This window comes from Alligator mississippiensis, chromosome 7 (genome assembly GCF_030867095.1).
Source record: "Alligator mississippiensis isolate rAllMis1 chromosome 7, rAllMis1, whole genome shotgun sequence".
NCBI lineage: Eukaryota > Metazoa > Chordata > Crocodylia > Alligatoridae > Alligator > Alligator mississippiensis.
In genome coordinates, this window is record NC_081830.1 from 16959105 (window position 1) to 16973928 (window position 14824).

Sequence of the window (14824 nt, forward strand, 5' to 3'; positions counted from 1 at the left end):
CACAGGGATGAACGACATAGCCGTAGCTCATCGCTACAGCAACCTAGCATCTTGTATAGAGGGTGACTGGTGGTCGTCGACCACCCGCAGACACCACCAGCCGCATTGGCAGTGGCCAGAGGCAATCAGCGACTGTCCGCAGATACTGTCAACAGTATTGGCAGTCAGGGTGGTGGGGAAGGGGGCACTGGGAAGTGGCAGCTGCCCACAGGCACCGGCGGTGCTTCTTTCAGGGGGGCACCACCAATCTCAGGGGGTGCACATGCTCCCACGTACACCCCCTATGCATTGCCAATGCCACATGCAATACGCACCCCCAGTGACCTCTTGTGGGTAGCATGTGTTGTCAATGTGATGCCTTGCAATGGAGCTTGTTTGCCTGAGTTATGGAATATATTCATTATATTGAAAAAAAAGATTTTTGCACCTTACAAATCTGACTTTTATTCTCATGTTATGTTCTCATGCAACACTACGTAGGAACTAACAAAATTGCAACTTGGTGCCTCCCTGCATCTTAAGGTGCCCAGTCTAGCTAACTGGCACAGCAGAGCCAGATAAAGAAGCTCAGGGCCTTCTCGGAGATCCCATGACTTGTGTTGTGAGGGAGATTAAAGCAGAGCACAGCTGTGCTGTTCTGCTAACATCTGTACAGCTCGTACTGTTTACATTTGGGCTTTTCCTCCTGAGCTGTGCAGGACTCCAGGGAACAAGTCCCATGAGCCTATGGAAGAAAACTACTGCAAAATTGCTGTAGTGCTTCACCCCTTTTCTACAAGGCAGGGATGAGGTCAGCTGCACACTCAGAAACCTGGTTGGATTCACTTCAGTCGTTCAGTGTCAGAGGGAGCAGAGAAAGACCTCTGAGTTAGCTGTGCTTCTGGGGACCTAGACTAGTGGTTGGTGCAGAGGACAGCTGAGAGATTAACTGGACAAGAGCAAAGGATCTCAGCAGGTAAAGCCCGAATGTGACACAAGAGAAGAGGAAACTTCCACAAAAACAATTTCAGTAAGTTTGATGAATCAGTGAAGTAAGATGCAGAGATTATAAAACATTAAAAGTTGGAAAACCTGGCTATGGAAATCATACTGCATTTTATGTATAATAGATTCAAAGCTACAAGAGTGAATGAAGACATTCAATGTTTTTGCTGTTAATTCAGATAAAGTTATACAGCTTATTGGGAGTGGGGTGGAAGGTGGGGTGGGAATAGGACCTCTAAGGAAGTCAAATTTTATATATCTTTTATTTTGTATGTATTTGTTTCCCGTATACATTTTCTAGGTGAGATGGATAAATTATAGACTTTTGGATTTAAATTAATAAAAATTAAAAAATTAAAATCTGGAGTTGTGGCAGGGATGACATTTTCTTCACTTTCTAAATGGAATATCAATATATTTTATTTTATGTAGGGTATTGCCAGGGAAAAAGAATTTATTAAAATCAAATTTTCCATGAGGCAAAAAATGGAATATTTTCATTCTTAGTCTGAAATTTAGACACATTATTGATGGGAATATCAAAGCCACTGAGTTTATTACTCTCCTCCTTACCACTGCCCTTCTTCTATTATACCCAGGACTTGCACAGTGCCCTGGGAGGGAAGATGCCCAACTGGACCACTGTAACTGAGTTCCTCCTCCTGGGCTTCTCGGACACTCGGGAGCTGCAGATCTTACACTTTGTCATCTTTCTGGCAGCGTACCTGGCAGCTCTGGTGGGGAACCTCCTTGTTCTCACTGTTGTTACTACGGACCACCACCTCCACAGCCCCATGTACTACTTTTTGGCAAATTTGTCCATCCTTGACCTTGGATCCATCTCTGTCATTGTCCCCAAATCCATGGCCAATTCTCTCTTAAACACCAGGACAATTTCCTATGCTGGATGTGTGGCCCAGGTCTTTTTTTTCTTGATGTTTTGTACAGCTGATCTTGCATTTCTCACCATCATGGCATATGACCGGTACGTTGCCATCTGCAAGCCACTGCATTATGAGGTAGTAATGAACAGGAGAGCTTGCATCCAGATGGCTGCCGGTGCTTGGGCTGCTCTTGTCATGTACTCTGCAGTGCACACCGGGAACACCTTTAGTCTCCCCTTCTGCCACTCAAATATCATCAACCAGTTCTTCTGTGAAGTGCCCCAGCTGCTCAAGCTCTCCAGCTCTGGCACATACCGAAGGGAGCTGGCCGCTCTTGCCTTCAGTGTATTTCTAGCTTTAGGCTGTTTTGCTTTCATCATTGTGTCGTATGTTCAGATCTTCACCGCAGTGTGGAGCATCCCCTCGGAGCAGGGCCGGCAGAAAGCCTTCTCCACCTGCATTCCTCACCTTATCGTGGTCTCCCTGCTTCTTTCCACTGCCATCATTGCCTACACGAAGCCCATCTCTGACTCCCCGTCCCCTCTGGATCTCCTGGCAGCTGTTCTGTATTCTGTGGTGTCTCCATTGATGAATCCAGTCATCTACAGCATGAGGAACAGGGAGATCCAAGCTGCCCTGAGGAAACTGCTCCACAGGCTGATCCGCTCCAACAACATGTCCATCTTTCTTTCATGACTTTCCTTCTCTTATATTTTTCTTTTCTAATTTACACATGACATTAGTTTTTTCATAGGATTGTGTGAATCCTGCATATTAAAAATGAAGGTGTTGGGTTAATTCTGTAACTTTGTAATGTCAAAGACTTGGCTTTTATGATTTTGTGTTGACACTGTTGAAGTGGGAAAGTAATGTTTCATGCATCAATTTTAGTTTCTTTGCACCATCTAAAATACATCCCATCAATTGCAAGATAATGAAGAATTAGAGAGTTTTATTTACTAATTGGTGTAATCAATTTTTTGGATGACAGACTATACAGGCAAATATCCAGATGATGTGAAACTGGAATGAAGTGCAAGTACTTTGGGGGTAGGAATACAGTTCAGATGGATGCGGATAGATTGGGGAGCTGGGCTTGAAACAATAAGACGAAAGCCAAGGAAATGAATGCAACTTGCTGCACATAGGGGAGAAGAATCAAAAGCACAAATACAGCTTGTGTTATAAATGCCTGGGTGGTATCATGGTTGTAAAGGTGAGTCACAGTCTTAATGTGAACCAGCAATTTGATGCAACTACAGAAACATTAATGCAATTTTGCGCTGCAACAACAGGAGTATTAGATGTAAAACGATCATGTAGGTTGGAGCTGTGTTGGTCTAAGGACACAGGCAGACAAGGTACTTTGCATGAATCCGATACCTTTTATTAGACCAACTTAAATAGTTGGAAAAATTTTCATAGCAAGCGTTTGGGTTTAAAAACCAGGAAGAGCACACACCAACTGCAGCTGCTTCCCCAGTCTGATGAAGGGTTTTTAAACCCAAAAGCCTGCTAAGAACCATGTAAACAAGGGAGGTGATAGTACCACTCGACATGGTGCTAGTTAGGCTTCACCTAAACTACTGTGTGACTTTCTGGGCTTCACATTTTAAGAAGGAATATGAAGCAGTTAGAAAAGTTCAGAGATAGGTGACAAAAATGATAAATGGCTGGATGGCAAGCCATGTTAAGGAAAGATTGAGAGAACTAAGCATATTTAGCTTGCAGAAAAGGTAATTAAGAGGCAGCTCATAGCAGTCTTGAAATAGCTGAAAAACTGCCATAAAGAAGAGGGTGAACAACATTTGTGCAGTGGAGTGGACTGCATGATCCTTGAGACCCCTTTTAACTCTATGAGTTTATATTCATGATGCTATTACAATGATGAGAATAATGGAGCGGATAAAAACAGTCAACGGCAAGTGAATGGATACTGAGACAGTAGGATTACTGTATGTCTCATTATACAATCACTTTTTTTTGCTTTTTCCTTTTGGGGGGTAGCCAGACAGATGGGTAGTAGTCCTCCTAATAGTTCATGCATGTGTGAACGGCTGGAACTCGAGTTGACATGACTAAGTTTTTGTGAATTTGTCCGGTTATACTAACAAAGCACTTTGCAAAACAAAAAAAAAGGTTTTTAAGGGATATTTCCTGATCGGCTTTGCTACTGATCACATTAAACTTTCTGGAAATAGCCCATGTCTTAACTACCATAAATAAGTTTTGAATACAGCAATATCCTATCTAAACCTCTGTATGGCAAAGTGCTCCCTCTTTCCATCTGAGAACATGCTTCCTTGCCCACATCTGCCCAAGTGCTCCTTCATCGGTTTTTTTCCCTGCAGGCTCTGAGTGCAAGGTTTCAGGGCAAGGATGAGAACTACAGGGATTAGGAAGCTCAGTCAGTTTGGGCCCACAGTAAACCATGAAACCAGCCTCTTTTGCACCACAAGGAAGAGGATACACAAGGAGAACATTCATGTAGATTTGCTTATGATGACATTTTTATGTCTGATGCAGACAGAGGGGTTATTTTTCCAAATGGCAAAAGGAATGAATCAAGGCTGAGGAAGGCATACCACTGAAGAACAGATTCTCATTGATCTGCATGTTAGAGCACATTATTTTCCACCAAAGCCTTGAGGTCCGATGTTCAGAGAGCTAGGATATTCAAAAGTGCTTTGGCATTGTTGGGTGCCTAACTACATTTGGCTGGTTTGCAAACAGCTGTCTCATTAACCCCAAGCCTTCATACTGTATTTTGATTATAAGAAGGGAGAGTTACTCCATCACCGGGGGAAAAAAATCAGGGCCATAGATATCTGTTCACCACTGCTCAAATAAGTTGTTTTTTAGAGAAAACCTCCTAAAGAAAGTTCAGTGCTTACTTTAAATGAGATTTAAGGTCTCAAACTCACTTGCCTGTTTCAAAATATTCATAGGATCTTAGGACTGGAAGGGAGAGTATCACTGCCTCCAATGATATATTTGGTCCTAATACAACAACACTTTTCTCCGGGGGCATCTGTTCATCAAATTAGCACAGCTGAATGAACCCCATCATAGTTCTTGCTGGAGTGTCTTGTTCCTGGGTGCAGAATTAGAGTAGATGGCATTAGATTAGCAATTTGCTCCCAGGCATCCTAGGCAGTGGGGGCCACAGAGGATAGGGGTGGGTGGGGGGACCTGTCCTGTGTGGAGACCAGGATCTCAGTCCAGCTGGACGGTGCTGGCTTGGGGTGATGCCTTGTGCCCAAGTGTGGGGGCGTGGGGGAGGGACAGTAAGCACTGCCAGGACCAGGGAGAGGGGAGACATGAGGGGAAGCAGCAACAGGACTTTCCTGTAGGCTTTGTTGAAGATGCCGTCAGCATGCCTAGGTGGGAAACAAAGATCAAACGTATTGAAGAAATCAAAGGCCAGACCCGTGGAGGGATCACTGCCTCGTCCTGTTGAATGAGGTCCCAAAACTGGCTGGTGGGTCTGAGCCTGGTTCCTCCTCTCCTCACTGCAGTGCTGGTCAATTCAAAGGGCTATAAGTACACAGTGTGCAGCCCCCAGCCATTCCCAGCCTGATTCAAGGGAACGCTGATTTTGGTATCCCCCTGCGGCCGGGACATGTGTACTTCTGCTGCTTTCAGATCTGCTCAGAAGAAAAGGCCTTGGCCTCAGCTCAGAGTCCTCTGGGAGCTGCCCCCCACTTCAGAACAGTTTCCTCCCTGTCTCTGAAACCCAGGCTTGGCCCCTGTGCCCCCTGCCAGCCCAGGGCTGGCACTGGGGAAGCCTGGAGCTTCCCCTGGCTGCTGCAGGGAGGCAAAGCAGGGCAGGTGTGCAGGAACAGCCCCACACTCAGCTGCTCCCACTGGGACCAGATTTGCTCCTGATGCAGGTGTACATGTATACACGTGAACAGGTGCAGTTTAGTGGGCTGATAGTTTTTACCATGCAACACTATTTTGCCATATTGTGTGGAGATACTACAAAACAGTAGTGTAAAAGCTGCACAGGAGGATCCTAGGACTGGAGAGGAGGATCAAATTCCAGCTTTGAGAGAGATGGGGGCAGAGGTGCTGAACCCCACTCCGCCACTGGAATGGGAACGGAGACTTGCTCCGGAAGCCAGCATCAGGACAAGGAAGAGCTTGTATAGCACATCAGGAAATAATCTCCTCACCAGGTGTGGAGCTGCGCAGCTTCTGGACACAGGTGTCCCCAGGAGAAGAGGGAAAGGGAATGGCCAGCCTGAGTTGGTAGGCTGTTTGGGAGCTGCCAGGTCAGAACCCTGCAGGCGTGGGTGACTGGTGCCACCTTGGTCAGGGGGGCATGTGCCCCGCCTGCGACTGGTCAGCGACTGTGTGTGTGTGTGGGGGGGCGGTCGGTTTGCAGCCAATCTTGTCGACTGGGGCTGGTGTTCCCCCGTGGCTGATCGCATCAACCGGGAACCAGCCACGGTGGCCCTGAAACTGGCCACAGCACTCCCAGAAGTGGCTGCAGCACTGATGAAGGGGGTTCAGAGCCTCAAGAATGACAGAGGCTGTGTCCACACCATCTAGTGGTGGATCCTAGAAATTCATGTGTTGCTATTTATTACAATGAGAGGGGAGGTTTGATTCTAAAAGGAATCCGGTGTGCTGTATTTTTTAATCAAAAGGATATGACCAGGCAAATGTAATCAGTGCCGCAGTCTGGTGTAAGGGAACAACCCCCTGTGTGAGAATTATTCACTTATAGTTACATTGCTAGATTGTATTCAAATGATTGGTTTTATTATTCTCTATTGATAATATATATATAAGTATATATGCCTTCTTTTTTATTAATCTCTCTCTCTTCCTATATATATAGGGGCAGCCATTGATGGGGATGGGAGAGTGGGTGTGGGGATTGGACCTGTTCAATTTGAAGATTCGGCCAGATTGGCAGCAGCTGAATCTCAAAGTCATATTTGACTGAATCGATTCAGGACAGTGATTTGAATCACTGAATTGAATCACTATGGGCTGAATCCAAAGTGAATACTAGCCACTTTGCACACACCTACCCCAGGTGATACATAGCTTGGCCCAGAATTGGGAAACAATAGATAAAAATGATTAAACTGAAGAATCAAAACAAAACAGTTTGGCTTTAAAAAGGCATGAATCCAGGAAGGCTTGTTCATGGTTGTGTGCTTCAGAGGTAAGCTGGGCTCTAGGGAATAAGTCCCAGAAGCCCTAACAAGAGAGATGGGAATAAATCACCTTCCTGCAGCATCACTTCTTCCAAACCAGTGAAGTTTCCTATTGTCTGCAGAAAGAAACTGGTTTGGATCTACTTCTGCCAGGTCAGTCTTGGAGTGGAGAGAAAGCTCCTACTAAGATATTCTGACTTGTGAAGAGTTGGTAGTGGCGGGGAAAAGGGAAATCAGATAGATCAGTAGAAGGAAAATAAGCAAAGACTCCTGGCACTGGAGGATGAGATCACAAGCTGAGAAAAATTTCACATTGCTGTAAGTTTCTTACTCAAATTAACTGTGGGTGGTTGGTAAGAAGAGGGATGTGTGTGGAAATTAGATAATTTCTAGGAGAGGAAAAATAAGCAAGGAGTCTGTAGGATCTATCATAAGCTGAGAAAAACTTCCCAAAGAATGTTGCATTAGGTTTTTAATTGCAATTAAATACTGTTGGTTGGCAAGAAGGGCGGTGTGTGGGGTATTGGAGAACCTGAAAATGACATTCAGCTGGAAAGCTCTCAGCATTTTAATAGCAAGGTGTTCAAAAGTCTTTAGCTGGTCAAAGAAAAACAAGAAAAGAAAGAAAAGAAAACAGCTCCCTTCAGAAATCTGAACTTGCTACCAAGAACCCACACATTTCAGTGTTTTAGCAACTTGAGCCTTTTCAATCAAAAGCTCCTGGAGGCTGCATATTTTAAACCAAATTATCCCTCCATCCCTGTATTGATAGTTCTTCATAAATAAATGTTTTTGAAGAAACTATATACATGATGAAAAAGTATGTGTTTAGCAAAAGCCATATTCATAAGAAGCATTTTTCTAGGCTTAAATTCTAAGCCCCATGGCAGAGATTCAGTCTCGCCCAGCAACACCAGGATTACAATCCCACCTCAGTCATTGCATCCGGATTTTGTTGTTTTCCAGAAAAACGCCTGGAGGAGGGAGAGATCAGTAAGTCCCGCAGGTGATCCCCCTGAAAATGTATTTTACATAGCCAAGTGCCTCTCAAATTAAGGTCGGGGGACCCAACAAAGTGTGATGAGCAAATGCACAGTGAGGAGCATCCCTTGCCCAAAAGAGCTTCTAGTTCTTGTACCCAAATGACACACATCACTGACCCAATGTGGAGATAACAGAAGGAAGGTACTGGCCTACCATGGCATAGAAATGACCGTCCAGATGAGGATGGGGACCATATAAATTAGCTTATAACCATCGTATAGATTCATTTCAGACAAGGTGACACTTAGGATGCTGTCTGTGCTTATGCTGTAAATACCAGGGAAGGGGAAAGTGGGATGAGCTGGCAGTTTATTGACCAGCATCTTATCGTAGTCACAAGTACTGTGTTCAGTGTGCCTCATCTTGATGTTTGCTCAGCTTCTTGCTTTTCCCCTTGTTGCTATTAAAAATCAAATACAAAATGCCCCACTCTGGTCTGCCAACTTGATGAAGGGAGATGGGTTCATAGTGAGATCTGAAATGAGGTGAATGAGAGCATGAAGCAATTAAAAGGCAAACCCTCTGAGAAATTGCACAACCTATATTCATCATTATAAACATTGTTTTGTTCTGAAATAGTCTCTTTTAGGTTGTTTGGTTTTATATATATACACATGCTCACAGATAAGGATTTTTGTGGAATTTCTTTTTACTCAAAAAAATGTATTCCCAACAATAACACTTTCCACTGACAATTTTACAGCACTTAAAGACAGACAGTACTGGCAGTTAGTTCACGAGCTGTTTCTGACATGAGATTCCCTCCTGTTATATTTGTAACTCTGATCCTGGCCACTTTCTTGTCCTTCCTTCACAGGCCTTGCACAATGCACTGAAGAGGGAAATGTCCAACCAAACCATTGTGACCGAGTTCCTGCTCCTGGGCTTTTCTGATATTCGGGAGCTCCAGATCTTACACTTCGTTATCTTTCTAGCAGCATACTTGGCAGCCCTGATGGGGAATCTCCTCATCATCACACTTGTAACTCTTAACTATGAACTTCATTCTCCCATGTTCTTTTTCTTGATTAATTTGTCCATTGTGGACCTTGGCTCCGTCTCAGTGACCGTGCCCAAATCCATGTCTAATTCCCTATTGAACACCAGGTCCATTTCCTACTCTGGATGTGTTGTCCAAGTGTTTTGTCTCCTCTGCTTCTTGGGAGCAAATTTATCCCTTCTCACGGTTATGGCATATGATCGATACGTTGCCATCTGCAAGCCTCTGCATTATGGGATCATAATGAACAGGAGAGCTTGCATCCAGATGGCTGCCGGTGCTTGGGCTGCTGGTGCCATCAACTCTGCAGTGCACACTGGGAACACCTTTAGTCTCCCCTTCTGCCACTCAAATACCATCAACCAGTTCTTCTGTGAAATACCCCAGCTGCTCAAGCTCTCCTGCTCTGGCACATACCGCAGGGAGCTGGCAGCTCTTGCCTTCAGTGTGTGTTTAGTTTTAGGCTGCTTTGCTTTCATCATTGTGTCGTATGTTCAGATCTTCACTGCGGTGTGGAGCATCCCCTCGGAGCAGGGCCATCAGAAAGCCTTCTCCACCTGCATTCCTCACCTTATCGTGGTCTCCCTGTTTCTTTCCACTGCCATCATTGCCTACTTTAAACCCATCTCTGACTCCCCGTCCCCCTTGGATCTCCTGGCAGCTGTTCTGTATTGTGTGGTGCCTCCATTGATGAATCCGGTCATCTACAGCATGAGGAACAAGGAGATCCAAGCTGCCCTGAGGAAACTGCCGCAAAGGCAGATCCTCTCCAAGAACAACATGTCTATCTTTCTTTCATGACTTTGCTTTACTTATAATTTATGCATGAAATAAAAGAAAAAAATGAGGTTTTTTCATAGTATTGTATGAATCCTACATATTAAAAACAGAGGTGGAGACTGGCTTGGCACACAACGCAGACAAGAAAGCCAGGCAGTGTAAATGGAAATGGAGGCGTCCGTGGGGGAGGGATAGGCTCGGGTGGGGGGTAGGGGGGAAAAGGGGATGTAGCAGCTCAGGAAACAGTGCAGAGGGACCTGGGCAGTCAGGTGTTCGGCAGGTTGCAATGTGCCCAAATTCGACTGTGTATATTGAATCCATGAGTTTCTGTACCTAGGGGACTGATGAAGTGCAGTTCATAGGCCCAGCTCTGAGAAGTGGTTTGCACATTCAAACAAACACCTAACCTCATCACCAGCACCGACGTCAACTTCCTACAGCTCCAAACACAACACTTGCCAACTATCTCCAGTGCCCACAAACTGCACACCAGCATCTATCCAAGACAACATGAACCAGCTACCTGCGGGGGTGCATGCCTCACCAAAAACCCACTCTGCCTCCAGTCTCTCAGGCCTGATTGTGAGAGGGAACAAATTACAAACCACTTTTCACAGCCGGGCCTATGAACTGCACTTCATCAGTCTCCCAGGTATAGAAACTCATGGACTCAATGTAGATTAGTCAGTGGGGTTCTGGCACACTGTGGCCTGCCGGACATCTGACTGCCCAGGTACCTCTGCACTGTTACCTGTGCTGCTACATCCCCCTACCCCCCACACCCTCCACCCCAGCCTGTCCCTCACCCCCTGACACCTCCATTTCCATTTTCACTGACTCGCTTTCTTGCCTGCATTGCATGCCAGGCCGGCCTCTGGCTTTTTTTACTATTCCCTCCATCCAGGACCAGGAGACACATCAATTGCAGGTATTTCCTCAGCCTGACAAAGGGTTTTTCAACCTGAAAGCTGGCATCCTGGGCAGCTAAGGGAAGCACGCTGGGAGCCTCACAACTGCACTGCCACTAGCAAGCATCAGGCCTGTCAAAGATGTGACAGGTCTGGCCGTTCCCCAGCCAGGACTGTGTATGTGTATGCGTTAGCTGGAGGTTATGGCATCTCCTACCTGTCTTTCACCAGGGGATCATTGGGCATGGCGTTTAAGGGGCTGCCATCCCACCAGGAGTCCCACCAGGTCTCCCTACCCTGGAAGGGTCAGTTTTAGTGGTCATGCCCAGGACATGGGGCCTCCTCCTTCCCCATAGCCCCATCCCATACCTCCAATTTCACCCTCTCACTGGGAAAACTGGTCGGTGGACAGGACAGGTGTTCCCAGGCAACTGTGGGGAGATCCAGCACCACCTGGCTGCAGCTTGCCCAGTAGGACAAGGGGTCACACAGCAATGGCTTCACATCCTTGGCAAGATATGCCACCACCAAGGAGTGAGCACCACCTGCCTGATGCTGGGGTCTAGTGGCTCTGGACCCCACCATAGAAGCCAGGCCCTTAGCCCATATTGGCAGCACCTGTGGTGGAGGACAAGACTGGTTCACGGATGGGGTGCTAGCATGAGTTAGTGGATCCCCCTGTTCCATGTCCCCCTGCCTCCGCCATTCTGCCTCCCCGACTTTCTTTACCAGCACCTCTGTCCACTGATTCAATGCTTGGCTGCTGCATACGGTGCCCTTCACCCTTGGGTCATACATGGCGGCCAGCGCATGGACTGTACTGGACCACCAGGGATCAAGCCACTTCCTGATGCCTTCCTTCAGCTGCCTCACCAGTGCCTGCATGTCTGGTGACAGTGGCCTGCCCCAGCCAGGAACATGGATCTGGAAGCTCTCCTTTTGGCTCTCAAATTCCCTCACTATGGTGATCACCCGACTAAAGAGGGCAGCAGCAGTGCTGAGGCTCTTGGTGACCTTGGGGAAGGGCTTTAGGACCACCAAGATCTGGGAGGTGGCCTTGATCAGGGATATTGGGATCAGTGGCCCCCTGAACAGAGCTGAGTGGAAAACCATCTCATGGATGGCGTCTGTTGCTCCACCAGCCTCTCAAACCTCAGGTATGTGGCGTTCCACTGAGTCTCCACATCCTGCATGATTTTCTGCTGTGGGATGTTCAGCTCATTACGTTTATCCCGCAGCATCTTGCCCCTCTTGATCCCCCAGGGCATGTAGCCTGCCACCTTCCTGCATTTTGAAATGAGCTTGCTGGTAGTGGCAGTGCCATGGCCGGCAGCCCTGTCCCCCTCCAAGGCATCCCTGACAACAAGGTGCAACTTGTGTGCCACACAGCAGATTCCAACAAAGTTGGCATCATGGACCCCCTTGACCAGATTGGCCCCATGCTCAGTGACCATGAACCCGTGGATGAGCTCACCCTTCCCAGCAAGCCATGCCTGCAGGAAGTGGTTCATGGCCCCCATGATCTCTGTTGCTGTGTGGGACTCATCCATTACCTCGGCTTGAAGGAGAACCCACCGACAGCCTGACTGGTCACACCAGTGCCCCGTGAGGGACAGGTAGGCATGATCTCCACCCCAGCTGCTCCAGATGTCTGAGGTGAAGTGTGAGGTCACCTATGGACATGCCTCACACAGGTCCTCCCTCAAGTACTCTGTGCATGCCTCACACAGGGATGGCAACACCATCCTACTGAAGGTGGTACACACGGGCACTTGGTATGATGGGACCACAAGCACCATGAGCCACCTGAACCCTGGCCGCTCAACTAGGGAGAATAGCTGGCCATTGGCAGCAAGCATCTCCCCAATGCTCTCAGTGAGCTCGCTTGCCTTTGGACTGTGCCCCCTCTGTCTGTCTTTCCACCACTGTCCCAGGGTGGCATGCCTCTGCTTTGGGGGGACAGGGGCTTTGGAGTGAGCGGTGGACTTCCCTTTGGGCACAGTCCTGCTAGTGCCAGGCTGAGGAGGAGCAAGGGCAAGGGGGTGGTTTCTGCAGAGATGCATGAGCATCCCTGTGGTGCTTGTGTGTTTTGTTCCCTTGCCCTAGCTGGTTTTGGTTTGGCAGTGCAGGCAGATAGCGTACGTGGGACCATGTGCCAGCTCAACATGATCCCAGACCACAGTACCTGCTCACTTCTGGGGTGTGGGTGCTTCTGTTCTGCTAACATCTGTACAGCTCAGACTGTTTACATCTGGGCTTTTCCTTCTGAGCTGTGCAGGACTCCAGGGAACGAGTCCCAGGAGCCTTTGGAAGAAAACAACTGCAAAATTGCCATCTTGCTTCAGTCCTTTTCTACAAGGCATGGTTGAAGTCAGCTGCACATTCAGACACCTGGACGGATTCACTCCAGTCGTTCAGTGTCAGAGGGAGCAGAGAAAGATCTCTAAGTTAACTGTGCTTCTGGGGACCTAGACTAGTGGTTGGTGCAGAGGAGAGCTGAGAGATCAACTGGACAAGAGCAAAGAATCTCGACAGGGGAAGTCTGAATGTGACAGAAGATCAGGACATTTCCACAAAAATTCCAGTAAGTTTTCTGCATCAGTGAAGTGTCCTGTCTTAGTAAGATGCAGAGGACAATTAAAAACATTAAAGTTGGAAAACCTGGCTACGGAAATCATGCTGCATCTTATGTATAATAGATTTAAAGCTACAAGAGTGGATAAAGACGTTTTCAATGTTTTCGCTATTAATTCAGATAAAGTTAAACAGTTTATAGGGAGTGGTGTGGTGGGTGGGGTGGGAATAGAACCTCTAAGGCAATCAAATATTATATAATATATTTATTCACATGCATTTGTTTCCTGCATACATTTTCTAGGTGAGATGGATAATGTATAGACTTTCAGATTTATACTAAAAAAATAAATAAATAAATAAATACAAATCCTGAGTTTATGCTGGGCTAATGTTTTATTCTCTTTTTAAATGGAATATCAAAATATTTTCTTTTATGTAAGGTCTTGTCAGGGAGAAGTAATTTATTAAAATCAAATTATCTATAGGGCAATACATGGAAGATCTACATTCTTAGCATGAAATCTGGGGACATTATTGATGGGACTATCAAAGCTACTGAGTTTGTTACTCTCCTCCTTACCACTGCCCTTCTTCTATTATACCCAGGACTTGCACGGTGCCCTGGGAAGGAAGATGTCCAACTGGACCACTGTAACCGAGTTCCTCCTCCTGGGCTTCTCAGACACTCGGGAGCTGAAGATCTTACACTTCATTATCTTTCTCGTAGCGTACCTGGCAGCTCTGGTGGGGAACCTCCTTGTCATCACTGTTATTACTACGGACCACCACCTGCACAGCCCCATGTACTACCTTTTGGCAGATTTGTCCATTCTTGACCTTGGATCCATCTCTGTCATTGTCCCTAAGTCCATGGCCAATTCTCTCTTAAACACCAGGACAATTTCCTATGCTGCATGTGTGTTCCAGGTCTTTTTCTTCCTTTTTCATTCAGCTGATTTTGCAGTCCTAACTATCATGGCATATGACCGGTACATTGCCATCTGCAAACCACTGCATTATGGGATAATAATGAACAGGAGAGCTTGCATCCAGATGGCTGTCGGTGCTTGGGCTGCTGGTGCCATGTACTCTGCAGTGCACACTGGGAACACCTTTAGTCTCCCCTTCTGCCACTCAAATATCATCAACCAGTTCTTCTGTGAAATACCCCAGCTGCTCAAGCTCTCCTGCTCTGACACATACCGCAGGGAGCTGGCAGCTCTTGCCTTCAGTGCTTTTTTATCTTTAGGCTGTTTTGCTTTCATCGTTGTGTCGTATGTTCGGATCTTCACTGCAGTGTGGAGAATCCCCTCGGAGCAGGGCCGGCAGAAAGCCTTTTCCACCTGCATTCCTCACCTTATCGTGGTCTCCCTGTTTCTTTCCACTGCCGTCATTGCCTATATGAAACCCCAACACTTCTGGATCTCTTGGGAACTGTTCTGTATTGTGTGGTGCCTCCGTTGGTTAATCCAG

General features: G+C 46.8%; 1 protein-coding gene across 1 annotated transcript; it reads left to right on the top strand.

Moving 5' to 3' along the window:
* Positions 1-9275: 9275 nt before the first annotated feature.
* On the top strand, positions 9276-9887 carry LOC132251883 (olfactory receptor 14A16-like). The gene has a single exon (XM_059731803.1). The coding sequence runs from the start codon at positions 9276-9278 to the stop codon at positions 9885-9887; it is 612 nt and encodes a 203-aa protein (XP_059587786.1).
* Positions 9888-14824: the final 4937 nt, after the last annotated feature.

Bases quoted from the DNA above. Each gene is read 5' to 3' on its own strand.
- LOC132251883 (XM_059731803.1), top strand. From the start codon at position 9,276: ATGGCATATGATCGATACGTTGCCATCTGCAAGCCTCTGCATTATGGG.